Here is a 19,448-nt window from a genome sequence, read left to right as displayed (position 1 = left end):
CAGGAAGACAATAAGGAGCCTGTATATTTCTCTGAAATAGGTGCTTTAAGGAAACCTGTGAGGATAGAATATGTAACTGTAGCTACATTCGTTTTCTCAGGTAGCAGGGTTTTCCATGGCTTCAATGTATAGCAAACCACTCATCTGGAACAAGCATGCAGCCACTGATGCTGAACTCCTGTCCTTCATGTTTTCTTCAAGCTACAAACTCACTAGGGAGTAAACCAAGACCAGGGAGCCATTTCAGTAATGCCAATGCTTCATCCTCAAAGAATCACTTTTAGACAATACAGAAAACCAGTCTGATTAGCAACTATACTGCCGCGCTTCCTACAGGGCCAGTGCTTCAACTGAATGCACCCTTCTGCTAGAAGAGCTCAGAGCAAAGCAACAAAAGGTACACTCTGCACTAATGCTGGGAATACACGGTTCGTTTTTGCCTTCGTTTAAACCTTCGTTTCGATTGTGCCTTTTGTCCTTTTCGATCCCAAAATAATCGGTCATACGGTTAATATCACCACCCACGGTTTCGTTTTTTTTTTCGATTCTGATGGTTTCGTTTTTCCAATGATCGAAGGCTGCAAAGAAACGAAAATCCCTTTTTACAGGGACGGACTAGCATAAACGAATATATAATCGATCTGAACAGCCATCAAGCCTACCAATGGCTCGATTAGATGGATAAAGAGAGATAATATCAAACATGTTCGATCACTAGTCGTTCGTTTTTGGGGTCTATTAATCGAAACTATAATGAGATTATGACTATTTTCACATACGTTTTCAACACTCGATTCGTTTACCGAACGAATCGAAGGTTTAAACGAAGGCAAAAACGAACCGTGTATTCCCACCATTAGTCAATCTAAGGGATCATGTAGATATCTGCAGCTGTGTCCTTCCAGAAGAGATATAATTGGCCAGTGGTGACACCATCTTAAACTATAATATTCTAGTATACAAAATAATGTTCCCAGAAATGCAGAAAATAGTGCAAACATGCACAAAGGTTACATGATCACAGCAAACTGTGACTACATGGTAATGTGCAATGCTGAATACATCTCTACAAGTTCTTTCAGCATGTAACGAGATTTCATGAAGCGTTATAACCCAAATAGAAATGTGGCCCTTATTTTTGTCCCATCCATATACTAACCCAAAACAACACACACCCCTGCACCCTTTACAATCTTATTACAATCATTTCTTAACCCTTGTTTTACAACTTAAGCCAATGGCAGAAGGAAACAAACAAAACAAAACATGCAGTCAATGACTTTCCATGCAGTGATGCATTGATAAAGAGGGCAGCCTCAGAGGTTGCACAAGTTAATACTGGTAGCTTCCATGATTTGACAGTTTCCCTTTATGCTGCCCCCTGGTTGTTTAACTCCCCATATCAAAAATAAAGTGTAAATGCAATCCAAGATGCACAGCTACCATAATGCAGTACCAGACATTCTCTCCCACCAAGCCCCCCACAACCCAAGGAGCTTTGATAACCACCTGAGATGACCGACTGCTGGCTTCATTATCAGCATAGTTGTGGGCCTCTATTCCATCTGTTATTACGTATGTCGATGTAAAGCCTCCTCTCCTCCTCCTGCTCAGTGATCTCAACATGAAGGGATTTACACGTTACTTATAATCTATCTTCAGGTAGATTCTCTGATCACAGAGAAACAAACTGTGTACTCCACACACAGGTGAGAGAAGAGACAAGCATAGGGAAGTCGCAGTTTGGTGGTAAAGCTGAAATATGGAGATGGACAAGGGAAGAAGCAGCTGGCAACCATATACATAAATAAAGCTTCCCAATGGTAACGGAGGGCAACTAGCTTTAGAAAGCAAAGGGAAAATAATTGATGAGGTTATAATAATACTGCTGATAATGCTGGGCAGTCTGATAAGTTCAAGTATGGCTTTAACAATTTTGCCTACAGTGATTTCAATTTAACCATTCAATATAAAAATGGTATTTTTTTCCAACTTGCAGTGTATAACCTTCTGAGTATTAAAGGGAACCTAAGGTGAAATAAAGGTGGCAAGCTTAATTTACCTGAGGTTTTTTCCAGCCCCTGCAGTGCTTGTCCTTCACCGTTGTTCCGCTCATCTCCAATCAGTCGATGTGCCCCTGCGAAAGCTGGCCAGTGGTGGGCTAGTGCACATGTGCGGCTCCTGCAGCCGGGAGAGTTTGGTACATGTGCAATTTTCACGAACTGAGAAAGTGCAGAATGTGCCCAGCTACAGGAGCCTGATCAGAAGGCGCGTGGCTTGGGATCCTGCATGTAGCTTTCAAATGAATACAGCAGCTGAAGGGAGAAGAGCAGGATGACAGAAGGAGGGACCAGGAGGACTGGAAAAGGCTGGAAGAATCCCCAGGTAAGTTAAACTTCACACCTTTATTCCACTTTAGGTTCCCAATAAGTGCTAAAATGAGAGAAAGATATCTCCGTACTAATCCATGGCCAGACACTGTTACAGTATTAACCCACAACACTTCTTTCATCCAAAACTCAACAACAGTCCTAGCAGGATGTAGAGGACTAGAACAGGAAAAATAAACATGTAAATGTAACGGAACACAGAAGAAAAAGGCAGGTGAGGATTCAGAGTCAGCGAGTTTTTTTAAGGTTTCAGCACTATCTTTACAATTTGTAAAAAAAATCTTTTCTCACATTCCTAAAATAGTTTCATTTCCCTTAGGTTCAAATTTCATAAGCATAACAAATATTAAGCATTTAACATGCTCCATTAAAAAACAAACAAGAACATTCTGATGACATGTAAGCAGAAGTATCTACAACTGAACATTACATTATGCTATCATCCATCCATTTGTTAAAAACTAAACAGGTTTTACGTTTATATATATATATATATATATATATTACTTTTAAATTAGATGTGTATTTCAGCTAGAAAATGACCAGAGATCTCTAAAGCATACATAATGCAGAAATGAACAGTTTGCATAGATTTCAAACTGCAACATCTGAAATGAGCAACGTCATTCCATTTTGTGCACGAAAGTCGTTCACACCAGGGAAATACATATAGAGGAGTTTGTGCACAGGACCATCTCCAAGCCATCGATTTTTCTGTAAGCTTCTGTAAACAGATAGGTTGATTTATGAAGATTGGGGGAAGGGTTGAAGCAAATGGACAGCAGTTGCCTAGAGTAACCAGACATTTTTTATCTGTTAACCGAAGGAAACGGATTTGGTTGCCCTTAGCCACTGCTGGTTTTCTTCAAATCATCTTGATATACCAGCCCACAGAGGCAGAAAGTGGAGTAGCATACATAGAGGTTGATTCACTACTTATAACGCGCTGGAACAGTACAAATTATATCCCCTTCCGTGCGCTAATAAAGTAGCATGACTTAATGACACCGCTGGCCACGCTAGGCTCGCTGGTGGCAAACATAACTTGCCTACCTAAGCAACAGCCGATGCTTTCACTAGCCGCACGCGGTAGTGACACATCGCTACTGTTATACTTCACTAGCTACTACATTAACATAGTAGCAGCTGTGATAGTAAAGTATCACAGTAGCGCATGGCTAATGAAAGCATTGGTCGTTGCTTAGGTACGCAAGCTACGTTGCCACTAGCGCGCATAGCATGCCCAGCGGTGTCATGAAGTCATGCTACTTTATTAGCACACCTAAGGGGATATAACTCACACTGTTACAGCTTGTTACAAATAGTGAATCAATCTGACAGACTGAAATAGCAATAAGACAGACATACAAAAACAGACAGGAGCCATTCAAATTCTTACTTATCCCTTTCTCTTCTCCATTGCCATGTGGCAAGGGATTATAGAATTACATAAATGGAGCTACTCTTCTTTAGGTCTCATCCCTAGTTTACTCTGAGATGGAGGAGACACTTCCATGTGCACACAACCTCAGCCACACATAAAGAAAACATACATTCTAAATGCTTTTCCAGGCCAGACGTTACACTTCATTCCCTCATAACAGGATTAAAAAAAATCATTGTGGCCGGAGAACTAACATTTGACCTTAGCATTAACTTATTAATTATTGTAAAGCAGTGATGGCCAACCTTGGCACTCTAGCTGTGGTGGAAATACAAGTCCCATGAGGCAATACTCTGACAGCTCTAAGCATAATTTAGAGAGGCAGAGGCATGATGGGATTTGTAGTTTTGTCACAGCTGGAGTGCCAAGGTTAGATATCACTGATGTATAGTGTTATATTGTAACCTAACTAAAGGCTACATGTAAAGACAGATATAGCACTGCGCTGCACATTATACCTCTCAATGCTATCACATAATGTAGCAGGTGTCTCCTTCCCAATATCAGTCTGTCACATCAAAGCACTGACCACACATCCTCATACATACCCAGTCAGTCAAAAACACTGTACAGTAACGGCAGCACATATGTACATGGAACGGCTACAACAAGCCGCAGTCAGAGGTCTGACCTAGCAGATGGGCAGGAGAGAAGGCTGCACAACAAGCTATAGAAAGTGATAGCTCTGTTAGGTGGAAGGTGCAGGGTAGTGCTGAACTCACTAGCACTACTGTCCTTACATTTAACTCATAGTTGAGAATAAGGGTCATGGACAGAATTTCAATCCCAAATCAGGATATATTTGCATTATATAATCATCAAAAATCTGAATAACTTTTAAACTCTGAGCGGTATTCTATGCAGCATAAAGAGCAGTAAAAAAAAAGAAACCTTAGAACAGAAGGATGAGCACTACATTAAAAACAGACATTCTGAGCAGAATCATCTTGCTAATGGGCAAGATGATAGTCATTTTGTAAGTTGATGCACAATCATCCAAAACCAGTCTAGCAATTCAACAGTGACCAAAAATGTCTGGTCATGAGGTAACTCAAGCGAGTCAGGTTCCACCAAACAACAAACATGATGTAGTTTTGGGAAAAACAACATCAGCCCCCAAATTGGCTTCCACCTTGTCTCTAAGAAGCATGGTCGCTGTCAGTATAATATTTGCTCTGAAAACCATTATGACATAGCAAGCCCTACAAATGTAAAAGCAGCAGCATTTATCCCCCCCTAATGAGGATGAGTGGAGAGGATGAGTTGAGTGTGTGCTCTGATTCAACTGAACCATTGGTTTCAGCACCTTGGTTTAGCCCATCTAGGTCCCATCGTGCTGCAACTCTCTGCTTGGATGCCAAACACTCACTTCTGACATCTAAAAGCTGCAAAAGAGTGAGACCTCTAATTGCCTGACACAATACTTGATGCAGCAGAGCAATAGCTAAGAGGGCATCCTAACTAGACTCACCTCACTCCCTTCCACTAAACCCACTGAGCGGAGTTACCCTTTAAACACTAAAGAAAAAAATAAATCTATGTAATGTTTTATGCCATTAAAAACGAAATAAGCTAAAAGCAAAACAAACCATACAAAAATATTTTTGTGTGTAAGGAGGCCACCATTTACAATTTTAGTGACATTCAGAAAGGTATGTAAACTTCATGTACAGTACACATTCACCTTTAAGTGTTTTTTTTTGCTCATGTCAGGTACAGTACACATAAGTTAATGTTCAGTACATGTATATATAGCTATAGGTATATAGATATATAGACATGTATAAATGACGAAGATCTGCATGCGATTTGGTCAGGTCCATCTTCACTCATCATTGGCAGCACTTGTTCCTCTTACTTGACCTTGGTTGCGTAGCTATGCAGGAAAACAAAAGAAAAATTAATACTGTAAAATAAAAAAAAACCTGTAACAAACATTAAAGAAAGTAGACAAAAATGATTAAAAAAAAAGCTGAAAGCAATTTTTGGCAAGAAATAGAAGAATAATCAAAGCAAAGCAAGCAGGCACATAGCAAAACAGATTTTAAATCTGTAAAAAGCAAAAAATAAAATAAAAATAAAAAAAAGCCTTAAAGCCTTTATACATAGCCACTGACTTTTCAGCAAAGAACTGAACATTTACCAACCGCACTGATTATTGGTATTCTATCCACCAAGTTCCCTCTTGTAGAACCTACCGAATAGGACAGTGCAAAGAAGCGCATCTGGCAGTGCATTATAGTATTGACTACTAAGAGCAGAAAATTCTGCTTTCTAATGCTATGGTTAATATTCCTGTTTATAGCACACTATGCATAATGTATTTTACCCGAGATGATCACTTAGTGGCATCAGGTGTATAAGTCTGTCATATGGTACTTTCTGAGCAGGTGTATAGCAGGATCTATTCATACACCTGCAGCATAGCTTACCACTACAGTGAATAAGGGCTTTTCTACGATCCATAGGCATTTTTCATTGAGAAGAAATACTTCATATATGCGAGGCAGGAGACCTACAGAAGATCCCATCACTGATCATAAAAATGTTTACATAGCTGTCATCATGATGATTGTCATAAATATCCTAATCCGCACCCTTTAGATTGTAAATCTTGTGCAGGGTCCCCCCTCCCACCTCCTCCCTCAATGTGTCATCCTTAATCTTGTAACTCCAGCTATGACACTCTTCCCATGGACTAACTAGGAATTGAATTGCTGGGTCTCTGTTAACCTCCTGAGCGGTATGGACGAGCTCAGCTCGTCCATCACCGCCGGAGGCTGCCGCTCAGGCCCTGCTGGGCCGATTTTTCTCAAATAAAAAGCAGCACACGCAGCCGGCACTTTGCCAGCCACGTGTGCTGCCTGATCGCCGCCGCTCTGCGGCCATCCGCCGCGAGCAGCGGCGAAAGAGGGTCCCCCCAGCCGCCCGAGCCCTGCGCAGCCGGACCAATCAGTTCCGGCCAGCGCTAAGGGCTGGATCGGAGGCGGCTGACGTCCATGACGTCACTCCGCTCGTCGCCATGGCGACGAGGAAAGCCAAACAAGGAAGGCTGCTCATTGCGGCCTTCCTTGTTTATTCTGGGCGCCGGAGGCGATCGGAAGAACGCCTCCGGAGCGCCCTCTAGTGGGCTTTCATGCAGCCAACTTTCAGTTTAAAAAAAAAACCCTCCCGCAGCCTCCCTGGCGATCTCAATAGAACGCCGGGGAGGTTAAAATCTTATGATCATGCATCTTATACCCTGTTGGCATGTATAGCCTTGTGCTATGTTGTATAACCATTTGCTACCTATCACCCCTGTTTGCATTGTATTTATCCCTATTTATTGTCCAGCACTGAGTATATTGTTGGCACTAGTAATATGTTGGTGCTTTATAAATACAATAAATAATAAGAATAATGCTTTAGTAATTGCAAGGCAGCCAAAATGAGTTTTCTGTGCACAGATAATACGCCTCAGTAGGCATAGATAAATCGATCTTTTAGGTTTCTTGGCTTTAAAGATTAGACGCGATTAAAGTGGACCCAAATTAAAACTACAAGATTTCAGAAATAAAATCTATTTTCTAAATTATAATAATAAAAAGCAGCCTTTTTTTAGGTGCATGATGACAAATATAAAATATTTTGCATTTACTGGAGGAACCCCTCCCTTCCTTTCATATTGCCGGGACAGAATCCGGCAAACTGGTGAAGTAGATGGTGTCCAGCAAAGGAGGAATTGCCAATGGCTGCCACCTGTATAACCCTAGTAATGAAAAGAGAAGGGTGAAAAGCATGCGCTGAAATGCTCATAGGCTTGAAGGAGTGTTTATTTATCTTTGTATGTGTCAGAGTGGTGGAACTAAATATTTTGAATTAAAAAAATGTTTGGTTTGGGTCCGCTTTAAGGACTTTAAACATTTTTAAAGCCAGTGTTCTCCCCAGGTTCTTTTAGCCGGGTCTGCACCCGGATAGTTTTGGTGAGCAGCCGGCTGTAATCAGCTCACCTCCTAGTCCTCCCCCTATGCAGTAAGCAGAGTTGTGCACAGAAGCACAAGCCCTGCATTTTCTTATATTGCCCCACCCGGCTACCTTTTCATGTCATCCAGCTACTATTTCATGCCATCCGGATGGGAACAATTTCTGCGGAGAACTCTGTAACCTATTGAACATTTTGTTGTAATTTCTATGCAGACTGAAACTATACCAGTCAAATACAGCTGCTGCAGATTTTTACAGATCCTATTTCAATATGCATACAAAAAAATAAAATATTGCGTTGAATCATAAAAAGTGGTATCACTATTAGTATTGATAATCTCTATTAAAGATGTCATCTTCAATGCCTTTCTAAGAAAATATCTGTGCTAGGACTTTTGACATAAAAGTACAGCCAATTTCAAGAGAAAAAAAACCCTCAATGTATTTCCAGTAGCATTTTTGTTACCATCCTGCCCATCTCAAGTTAACCATAATAGAACTTCTATTTCACTGTCTATTGCTCTGTAGTTTGAACGCTCATACAATGAACTAAGCTAAAATGGCTAGATCAAAGTTCTGCAACATCAGTCACTAAAGGCTTGTAAATAAATAAGATGCAGAGAGTAGACAAGACAGGCTTAATGCTGGGAATACACGGTTCGTTTTTGCCTTCGTTTAAACCTTCGATTCGTTCGGTAAACGAATCGAGTGTTGAAAACGTATGTGAAAATAGTCATAATCTCATTATAGTTTCGATTAATAGACCCCAAAAACGAACGACTAGTGATCGAACATGTTTGATATTATCTCTCTTTATCCATCTAATCGAGCCATTGGTAGGCTTGATGGCTGTTCAGATCGATTATACATTCGTTTTTGCTAGTCCGTCCCTGTAAAAAGGGATTTTCGTTTCGTTTCTTTGCAGCCTTCGATCATTGGAAAAACGAAACCATCAGAATCGGAAAAAAAAACTAAACCGTGGGTGGTGATATTAACCGTATGACTGATTATTTCGGGATCGAAAAGGACAAAAGGCACAATCGAAACGAAGGTTTAAACGAAGGCAAAAACGAACCGTGTATTCCCAGCATAAGGAAGATAGTAGATACATAGAAATGTGCAAAGGATGCAACCTGCACCACAGGCAGGAGAAGTGTCTTAAATAGATTAGGCCCATCACCTGATTATCTGACCTCTAATTACTTACACACCTTAATACTGCCTCTGAAACTAGAGCAGGCTTGCTTAGGTATCTGCCGCAGATGTGCCTCGAACAGCACCCCTCTTACGTATCTAAACGTGAAACGAAATGGAAAACTACTAAAGAAAAATAACAGAATAGAAAAAGTCATGCTCCATCATAGAAAGGCCTCCAAAGTATGGAAGCCACTGTTATAAGTCAGCAACAGGAACAAATGGCAAGAAAAGAAAACAAAACATATCAACTTCCAAAGCTAATATTTCCAGTAGTCATAGCATGAGATGTTGGCAAAGAGCAGCTTACAGGCAACTTAAGCCCTTTATGTCACACAAGTCAGCATCAGAGGCTGGCATTTAGCTGGGCTTTAATTCTTTCGCTGCCAAGCTCTCTCCCCCAAAATGCAACTCTGGTGGTCAGTTCAGTTTTAACATTTATTGCATGCGTTAATATACAAGTACAGACCCTCTTCTTCTAAAAGCTTGGAGCGTGTACAATTATAGTAATGGCAACTACCAGATAAGTACATAATAGGATTATTGCCTAATGATTTATTAAACTATGCATTATTTTCATAAAAAATGCACAAAAATCCTTGCTGGTGCTTTCAGAAACTAAATTCCTCACATTCCCACTAAATATAAAGTATAGCACTGTGCTTATTTAATAAACAATAAAATAGAAAACTTTTGCTAAGCCTGTAGGAAGCCCCTTATTGTGAATTTCTGGCCTTAAAATCACTTTAAAATGTGTGTGGAATGTGTGGACATGTATTTTGTGTAGTGCATGTATAATGATCTTAACCAATATTGTATGCATGCCTACAGAGCATGCATTTATATTTGCAATGTGTTTTAGTTTTTTTGTGTAACTACACCAGGGCACAACTAATGCTTCGTACGCATGTACGAGGATTGTCACCCTGCAGCACCAATCCATCAGGCAACAGTTCAAGGCCCAATGCTGTACAGAATGGTCACTTCTGGCACATCTGTTACTATGGAGAGGGGGGGGCAAGAAGGATGACGCGTGATGCATGATGAAGCGGCTTGTAGCAGGCTGGGAGAGTGGGGAGAATGATGGTGACCACTATAAACGTGCTAGATGACCACTAGATTCTTGGGCAAAGCCAGCATTTCTTATCTGCTGCAGCAACCAAGTTAACCACCCTGGGGTTACATTAAAATCACCAGGGTGGCGTGCAGACAGTTTTTTTTTATTTATTTTTTTCGGAACCATTGTAGCTAACTTAAAGTTAGCTACATGATTCACCACTAGAGGGCGCATCTGCCCATCTAGTCCGATCGCCGCCGGCTTTTACAGCAAGCAGAAAATCCTGTTGTAAATGGGATTTTCAGCTTGGCTTCCCTAGTCGCCATGGCGACGATCGGGATGATGTTATCCACGTCATGGCGTCGGGGGGTGTCCGATCCAGCCCCATTGCGCAGCCTGGCACTGATTGGCCAGTCTGTGCAAGAGGTCTGGGGGGGCGGGCTCCCTTACACCACCACTAGCGGCGGCGATCGTACCCCACACGCAGCTAGCAAAGTGCTAGCTGCGTGTATTAAAAAAAATGTATCAGAGATATCTGGAGATATCCACTGCGGCGGTAATGACGAGCTTAGCTTGTCATTACCGCTAAGGTGGTTAACTCTAACGTGTACAGAACATAACACTTCAACAGGCACAGCCCCAAAAATAAAAATATCAGACATTAAAACTTTAGTCCTTTACCAAAGAAACTTAAAGAGAAACTCCGACCAAGAATTGAACTTTATCCCAAAAAGTGGCTGATACCCCTTTTTACATGAGAAATCTATTCCTTTTCACAAACAGACCATCAGGGGGCGCTGTATGACCGATATTGTGGTGAAACCCCTCCCACTAAAATTCTGAGTACGTACTCTTGGCAGTTTCCTGTCTGTGAACCTTGCTGCATTGTGGGTAATAGCTGTTTACAGCTGTTTCCAACTGCCAAAACAGCAAGCAGCAGCTACATCATCTGCCAACAGTAAAAATGTCACCATGTAATAAATGTCAGAATGTAAATCAGGGATTTAAAAGATTTTACAATGGGCAAACACTGACTAAATCATTTATACATATTTATTGTTACATTATTTCCACTGGAGTTCCTCTTTAAACTGCAACTCCATCATCTAAGCTTAGCCCTTGAAATGAGTACCCCCACTACCATTATACCAAAACTATCCTTAAAGGACAACTGTAGTGAGAAGAATATGGAGGCTGCCATATTTATTTCCTTTTAGGCTGCTTCCACACAGGGACGTTACAGGCGCACGTTAGTGCGCCTGTAACGCTCCCCCAACGCACAGCAATGTAACACAAGTGGGCTGTTCACACAGCCCACGTTGCGTTACATGTAACGCTGCACGTTCTCCCGAAAGTGCAGCATGCTACGGCGTTAGAGCGGCTTAAGCCGCGTTAGACTGTCTGCACATGCGCAGTCATGTTGTGGAGGAGCGGAGAGCGGCCAGGCACATGGCTAATTAATATTCACTGCACGTTGTGACGTGCAGTGTTTACTTCCTGGAGCGGCCGCTCTGTGCGGTGATTGGCCGGCGGGACCACGTGATGCCGCATTCGCACAAGAGTACGCATCACGGCATCATGGACGCCAGAGTGAGCTGTACAACGCGGCTCACTCTGACGTCCACATAGAAGAGCACCAGGCGTCGTGTTAGGTGCACGTTATACGACCTTAACGTGGCACCTAACGCAACGTCTTAGTGTGCAAGTAGCCTTAATCAACACTGGTTGCCTGACAGCCCTGCTGGTCTTTTTGGCTGCAGTTTTGTCTGAACAACACCAGAAACAAGCATGCAGCTAATCTTGTCAGATCTGACAATGTCAGACACGCCTGATCTGCTGCATGCTTGTTCAGGGTCTATGGCTGAAAGTATTAGAGGCAGAGGATCAGCAAGACAGCCAGGCAACTGTTATTGCTTATAAGGAAATAAATATGGCAGCCTCCATAACCCTCTACTTCAGTTGCCCTTTAAGGTGAGGTTTGTTCCTGACACTAACGAAGACCCCTTGACTAGCCTAAACCTAAGTCAACTCTGACCTTATTAACTGTTCACTGGCAAACCTGATGGCACACCACAATCGTAGACAGACTCTGCCTTGCTGCTGATTCAGCATAACAGAGCTCATCTACCTTTAGTATCCAGTAATGTCGGGAAGGAGTGGTGACTTCAAAAGCAACAAACTGCTGGAGCCACAGTAGGTAAAACACTGAACAACTTCCTTAACCTGCCTGGTGTTCTATTAAGATCGCCAGGCTGGCGACCGGATGGTTTTTTTTTAATAAAAAAAAAAAACTATTTCATGCAGCATGAAAGCCCACTAGAGGGCGCTCCTAATCCGTATTTCTGATCGCCTCCGGCGATCAGAAGTAATTGTTTTGCTTTCCTCGTCGCCATGGCGACGAGCGGAGTGACGTCATGGACGTCAGCCGACGTCCTGACGTCAGCCGCCTCCGATCCAGCACTTAGCGCTGGCCGGAACTCTTTGGTCCGGCTACGCTGGGCCCGGGCGGCTGGGAGGACCCTGCATCGCCGCGGAGGCGATCAGGTAGCACACGTGGCTGGCAAAGTGTTGGCTGCGTGTGCTCCTTTTTATTTCGTGCAAATCGGCCCAGCAGGGCCTGAGCTCAGCTCGTCCAGAACGCTCAGGAGGTTAAAAAGGTACAGTATATAAATTACCTCTCAAACTACTGTGCTGATAAGAACAGCTAAATACTAAGTTTGTACTAAATAACTAGGATTATCAAAGAGCATAAACGCATTATAGAAGTCTACTCACCTCCTGAGGGCTCTCTCCTGTGGCGGCAGCAGCACTTCCTCCTCCATCGCCGAAGTCCCAGTCTGTGTAGTTACATTACAAGGCTTGGTGACGTCACCAAGCCTTGTAATGCAACTACACAGAGAATGAGACTTCGCCGATGGAGGAGGAAGTGCTGCTGCTGCGGCAGGAGAGAGCCCTCGGGTGAGTAGACTTCAAAGGGCTTCAGAGGGGAAGGGGGGCAGGGAATCAGGAGGGGGGGGGGATGACACATCTGGCTACCTTTAACTGGCTACACACCTGGCTACCTATAAATGGCTACACACCTGGCTACCCTTACATCTGGCTCCCTATACATCTGGCTATACAACTGACTACCCTTACATCTGGTTCCCTATACATCTGGCTATACACCTGGCCACCCTTACATTTGGCTATACACCTGGCTACTTACACATCTGGCTCCCTATACATCTGGATAACTAAAAACCTGGCTACACATCTGGCTACCTATATACCTGGCTACACATCTGGGTCTTATACTCACCATTGGCGTGCTGATCCCTCGTCGCTTACCTCTGATAGCTTACCCAGTGCCTTATTCCATGTCCCTTGGCGGATTTTGCTTCTCCCTCGGCAATGACATGTCCCCCACCGATTGGCGTTGATGACACCAGGGTCACACAGCGTCATCAACATCTTGCAGCAAACACTTTTTTTTATTGAATTCAATACAATAACCTGTATTGAATTCAATATAAAAAAAAAAAATTGATTGCAAAAAAAAAAAAAAAGTTGAAAATTATTGGAAATTAAACTCTTTTTGCATGGAAATCCTGGGGAAATTGAATGCCAGGGTGTGTAGCTACAGTGGCCATACACTAATAGATGGCCACAAGATATTAGTATTAGATAGATCCCTCAGATTGTGCAAGTACTGTTCACAGAATCGCAATAGATTCCAGCATGGAATCTACTTAAAATCTGTGGAGCTATGCACTGCCTAAAGGTCTCCCCCATGTGCTGCCCCCCTCCCCAGGACATGCAGAGTGGCAGCAGCTAAGCTTAAAGACACCTGTACGCCAGTGTGCGCCTCCAGTGTGGCATGTCTAATGTTCGGTCTCTGGTGTTTGTTACAGGACACAGACAATGGAGAGAAGACACTTTACACGAGCGGAGGCCCGCCAGCGGACAGGTAAGTATAAGCTCCGCTGTTAAGATTATTTAGCTGGGGCAAAATTAAATCTGAAAATAAGGAAATCTACAGTGGGTATTTTTAACTAGACATTTGTTTTTTAAAGGGCACTGCATAAGGTCTATGAGATAAGTAAATGCTAACGTCCCTCAATTAAAGTTGGGAAAAGCTCTCGTTTGATCTTTACTAGACCATGCAGACAAAAATTAATGATCACAAATTTCAAGCTTAACCTGCAAATAACGATTTCTTTTGCAAAATATCTTTTTTAGCCTTTTTATTTTTCATTATAACCACCCTAAGAAAGTATACTGGAGATATTTGGGAAAGCGACTCGTGCAAAAAGGTTCTTACTGCTTCTAATTCTTTCTGTGTTTCATCTTCCATTCGTCTTATATCTTCCATTGTTAGATCAATCCATTTGTCAATCCAACAGAATAGCTGGCGGTGAAAGTTTGTGAATATTCGTTTTTCTTGCTTCACATTACAAAAAAAATGACAACATAGAAATAGGTGAGTTCTTCGTGTTCTAAAGCAATTTTCATTACATTTTGCACTGCTACTATGATCTTCATGATGTATTATGATGAGATGAGCAAGGTGTTTAATAGCTGTGAAATCAGTCAAGATCTACACTATGATTTCTACAAATTAAAGAAAAAAATGACATAATGGCTTACTTTATAGTAAAAATGATCTATGGTAATACAGTGACAGCCATACGGGACTTAAAGAGACACTGAAGCGAAAAAAAAAATTACGATATGATTTGTACGTGTAGCACAGCTAAGAAATAAAACATTAAGATCAGATACATCAGTGTAATTGTTTCCAGTACAGGAAGAGTTAAGAAACTCCAGTTGTTATCTCTATGGAAAAAAGCCATTAATCTCTACGACTTTCAAAGTCCTGGAGAGGGCTGTCTTCTGACTTTTATTATCTCAACTGTAAGTGAACAGTTTTCTTTTTATCTGCTAGAGGAGAGGTCATTAGTTCACAGACTGCTCTGAAAGAATAATTTTGAATGCAGAGTGTTGTGTAATCTGCACATATTAGAGAATGATGCAATGTTAGAAAACACACTAATATACCTGAAAATAAAAATATGAGAATATTTTCTTTGCTGCTAATCTTCTAGTAATTATTCATAGTACACAACCAATTCATTATATCATATATTTTTTTTCGCTTCAGTGTCTCTTTAAAGGAGTTATCATGCAAAAATAAAAAAAATTAGCTTTAGTCACCTGGGGCTTTCTCCAGCCCCTTCCAGCAGACTGTCCCACGACGACCGCTCCGCTCCCCGCCGTCTCACCACAGTAGTTCTGCGTCTGCGCAGTAAGCCGCATACAACATGGACTTGATTGACAGCGGTGGTTCGTGCAGACGCAGTAAGGATGACCCCGCGGTCGGCCTCTGCACTGTGCGGGGAGCCCGGGACAGCGACGGAGAGCGGATCGGTCGGCGTGGGACAGTCGGCTGCAAGGAGCTGGAGAAAGGCCCAGGTGAGTAAAGCGCTTTTTTAAGAAATTTGCCTGATGATTCCTTTAAAGGGGAACTAAAGAGAGAGGTATATGGAGGCTGTCATGTTTATTTCCTTTTAGACAATACCAGTTGCCTGGCAGCCCTGCTGATCCTCTGCCTCTAATACTATTAGCCACAGCCCCTGAACAAGCATGCAGCAGATCAGGTGTTTCAGTGGTTCAGACTTATAAGTCAGATCTGACAAGACTAGCTGCATGCTTGTTTCTGGTTTTAATCAGATACTACTGCAGAGAAATAGACCAGCAGGGCTGCCAGGCAACTAGTATTGATTAAAAGGAAATAAACATGACAGCCTCCATATACCTCTCTCTTCAGTTCCCCTTTAAAGCAAAGAAAAAAAACCCGCCTATAACAAAAGCCGCATTTTGCGGCAAGAGATGGAAACTTGGGCACATGGCGGCCGCCGCTTAAAGCGGACCCAAACCAAACCTTTTTTTAATTAAAAATATTTAGTTGCACCACTCTGACTCATACAAAGATAAATAAACACTCCTTCAAACCTATGAGCATTTCAGTGCATGCTTTTCACCCTTCTCTTTTCATAGCTAGGGTTATACTGGGGGCAGCCATTAGCAATTCCGCCATTGCCAAACACCATCTACTCCACCAGTTTTCCGGAAAAATCCCGGCAATTTGAAAGGAAGGGAGGGGTTCCTCCAATAAATGTAAAATATTTTATATTTGTCATCATGCAGCTGAAAAAAGCCTGCTATTTATTATTATAATTTAGAAAATAGATTTTATTTCTGAAATCTTGTATTTTTAATTTGAGTCCACTTTAATTTTACCTTTCCTTACCTGCCTCAAATCATGGCTTTTAGAATGAAAGCGATATGCGGCTATGAAGGTATAGCAGCAAGAGGGAGCAATTTCAGGCAGACAAGCTTGCAGAAAACCAAACTGACTTGTGGAAAACCAAATTACGGCATTGCATAACGGGCTTTTCCGAAAGCCTCTCCGCTGAAATTGCCCCCTCTTGCGGCTAAATGGGTGCCTTTGGGCGCCGAAATTTACCTTCATTGCGGCATATCGCGACTTTGCGGAAGGGGGGGGGTAAGTCTTTAGGAGGAAGATTTATGGTTAGGCGCCACCAGGAGGGGTTAGGTTTAGGCACCTCTGGGGAGGGGGGGGGGGGGGGGTTAGGCCCCAATGGGGGGGGGGGGGTCTTAAAGTTAGGCACCACCACAGGAGGGTTCTGTGTGAGAGTAGGCTTAGGTTTAGCCATAGTAAAATACCAGTAATGCTGATATTCTGTAGTAGAATATCGCTAATTTGAGCGATATTTTACAAGCGGCAATCCTCTGCACCTTTTTTTCATGAATGCTACTGGACTATGTGATAGCATACAGTTGTGCTCACAGGTTTACATACCCTGGCAGAATTTTATGAGGAGCACTTCTATGACCCTATTTTAAGTGTTTTTATGGAACACTTTATATACCAATAAAGTTGCCGCTTTGTTTTGCACTAAAGTCTGGAGACCCACCAAACATTTGTTTACTAATGCCATTTGTATTTGGGAGGTGAGGGCATCTCCATAACATATTACGCTCCACTGAACCATTTTTACTAACTTTATTGAACAATAGAATGCCAACCTTGACAACAGTATGCAGCAAACGCTTGCCATATCCAAGCATCTGTGTAACCTTGTGTGGCCTAGTGTGCTGCACACTGCTAATAAACAAGGCTAAAATACAACACGTCAAAACAGTCCATGGCAAAGTCCTTACCTTCTGAATAAAGTGCTCTACTTTATTTTGAAGCCCCCACCATCTAAACTTTATTGTTACTAGTTTGTAAGCACACATCCGTGGACAGGCCTCAGAGTTTGCTAATTCTTTCTGCAAAACATGGAAAAGTTAATTAAAATATTTAAGGGTTATCTGCACACTTACATATGCCATAAATCATGTGCTAGATAACTGTATAAAAAAGGAAACCCACCAACTGAATGATGTATACCGTATATACTCGCAAGAAAGCCGACCCGCATATAAGCCGACCCGCCAACTTTTACCCGAAAAACCAGGAAAAAATTATTGACCCTCATATAAGCCGGGGGTAGGAAATGCTGGCCCGCGTGATCCCCCCAGTGTGTCCCAGTATAGCTAGTATAGTGCCCAGTATGGGTAGGTAGTGCCTCAGTATAGCTAGTATAGTGCCCAGTATAGCTAGTATAGTGCCCAGTATAGGTAGGTAGTGCTCAGTATAGCTAGTAAAGTGCTCAGTATAGCTAGTAAAATGCCCCAGTATAGCTAGTATAGTGCCCAGTATAGCTAGTATAGTGCCCAGTATAGTGCTCAGTATAGCCAGTACAGTGCTCAGTATAGCTAGTACAATGCTCAGTATAGCTAGTACAGTGCTCAGTATAGCTAGTACAGTGCTCAGTATAGCTAGTACAGTGCTCGGTATAGCTAGTACAGTGCTCGGTATAGCTAGTACAGTGCTCGGTATAGCTAGTACAGTGCTCGGTATAGCTAGTACAGTGCTCGGTATAGCTAGTACAGTGCTCAGTATAGCTAGTACAGTGCTCAGTATAGCTAGTACAGTGCTCAGTATAGCTAGTATAGTGCTCAGTATAGCTAGTATAGTGCTCAGTATAGGTAGCATAGTGCCCAGTATAGGTAGCATAGTGCCCCAGTATAGCTAGCATAGTGCCCCAGTATAGCTAGCATAGTGCCCCAGTATAGCTAGCATAGTGCCCCAGTATAGCTAGCATAGTGCCCCAGTATAGTTAGCATAGTGCCCCAGTATAGCTAGCATAGTGCCCCAGTATAGCTAGCATAGTGCCCCAGTACAGCTAGCATAGTGCCCCAGTACAGCTAGCATAGTGCCCCAGTACAGCTAGCATAGTGCCCCAGTACAGCTAGCATAGTGCCCCAGTACAGCTAGCATTGTGCCCCAGTACAGCTAGCATAGTGCCCCAGTATAGCTAGTATAGTGCCCAGTATAGCTAGTATAGTGTCCAGTATAGCTAGTATAGTGTCCAGTATAGCTAGTATAGTGTCCAGTATAGCTAGTATAGTGTCCAGTATAGCTAGTATAGTGTCCAGTATAGCTAGTATAGTGTCCAGTATAGCTAGCATAGTGTCCAGTATAGCTAGCATAGTGTCCAGTATAGCTAGCATAGTGTCCAGTATAGCTAGCATAGTGTCCAGTATAGCTAGCATAGTGTCCAGTATAGCTAGCATAGTGTCCAGTATAGCTAGCATAGTGTCCAGTATAGCTAGCATAGTGTCCAGTATAGCTAGCATAGTGTCCAGTATAGCTAGTATAGTGCCCCAGTATAGCTAGTATAGTGCCCCAGTATAGGTAGATAGTGCCGAGTATAGTGTTCAGTGTAGGTAGGTAGGTAGTTCTCCCCTCCTCCCCCCTCCCCTGCGCCGCTGCTATTACCTTACCGGCGGCCTCTAATATTCCCCTCTCCGTCTCCGTGCAGGGCATGTAAATAGTTCACAGCAGTTCGCCCCACAGCGGCTGCTGTGTGATGACAGAGGAAGCGTAGAGAGCACCTTCCTGTAGCAGCGATATGTATCGCTGTTACTATGGGAACCGCTCTCTCTACGCTTCCTCCGTCATCACACAGCTGCCGCCGTAGGGCGAGCTGCTGTGAACTATTTACATGCCCTGCACGGAGACGGAGAGGGGAATATTAGAGGCCGCCGGTAAGGTAATAGCAGGAGCGGCGGCGGCGGCCGGGGGGACAGGACACGCAAGCAAGCCGACCCCCCAACTTTTGGCCCACTTTTGGGGGGTCAGAAATTCGGCTTGCTTGCGAGTATATACGGTAAGTTGATGTCGCATTTACTTTGCATTTAATGGCATGTGAACTTGTAACAAAGTCTTACTCTAAATTGTACACTGATCAATAATGCAAATAAAGTGCACTGCAGAATTTACTAG

General features: G+C 42.7%; 1 protein-coding gene across 1 annotated transcript in view; it reads right to left on the bottom strand.

The window, feature by feature from the left end:
• Nucleotides 1-5,433: 5,433 nt before the first annotated feature.
• PITPNB (phosphatidylinositol transfer protein beta) overlaps nt 5,434-19,448 on the bottom strand; it is a 64,022-nt gene continuing 50,007 nt past the window's right edge. The window contains exons 9-11 of the mRNA XM_068238743.1: nt 17,276-17,386; nt 14,352-14,474; nt 5,434-5,710 (exon numbers count right to left, since the gene is read on the bottom strand). Coding sequence (XP_068094844.1) covers nt 5,660-5,710; nt 14,352-14,474; nt 17,276-17,386 — 285 coding nt within the window. The 3' untranslated portion in view covers nt 5,434-5,659. The remainder of the gene's footprint in view (nt 5,711-14,351; nt 14,475-17,275; nt 17,387-19,448) is intronic.

This window comes from Hyperolius riggenbachi, chromosome 1 (assembly GCF_040937935.1).
Source record: "Hyperolius riggenbachi isolate aHypRig1 chromosome 1, aHypRig1.pri, whole genome shotgun sequence".
Lineage (NCBI taxonomy): Eukaryota > Metazoa > Chordata > Amphibia > Anura > Hyperoliidae > Hyperolius > Hyperolius riggenbachi.
This window is presented reverse-complemented; position numbering and strand designations above follow the sequence as displayed.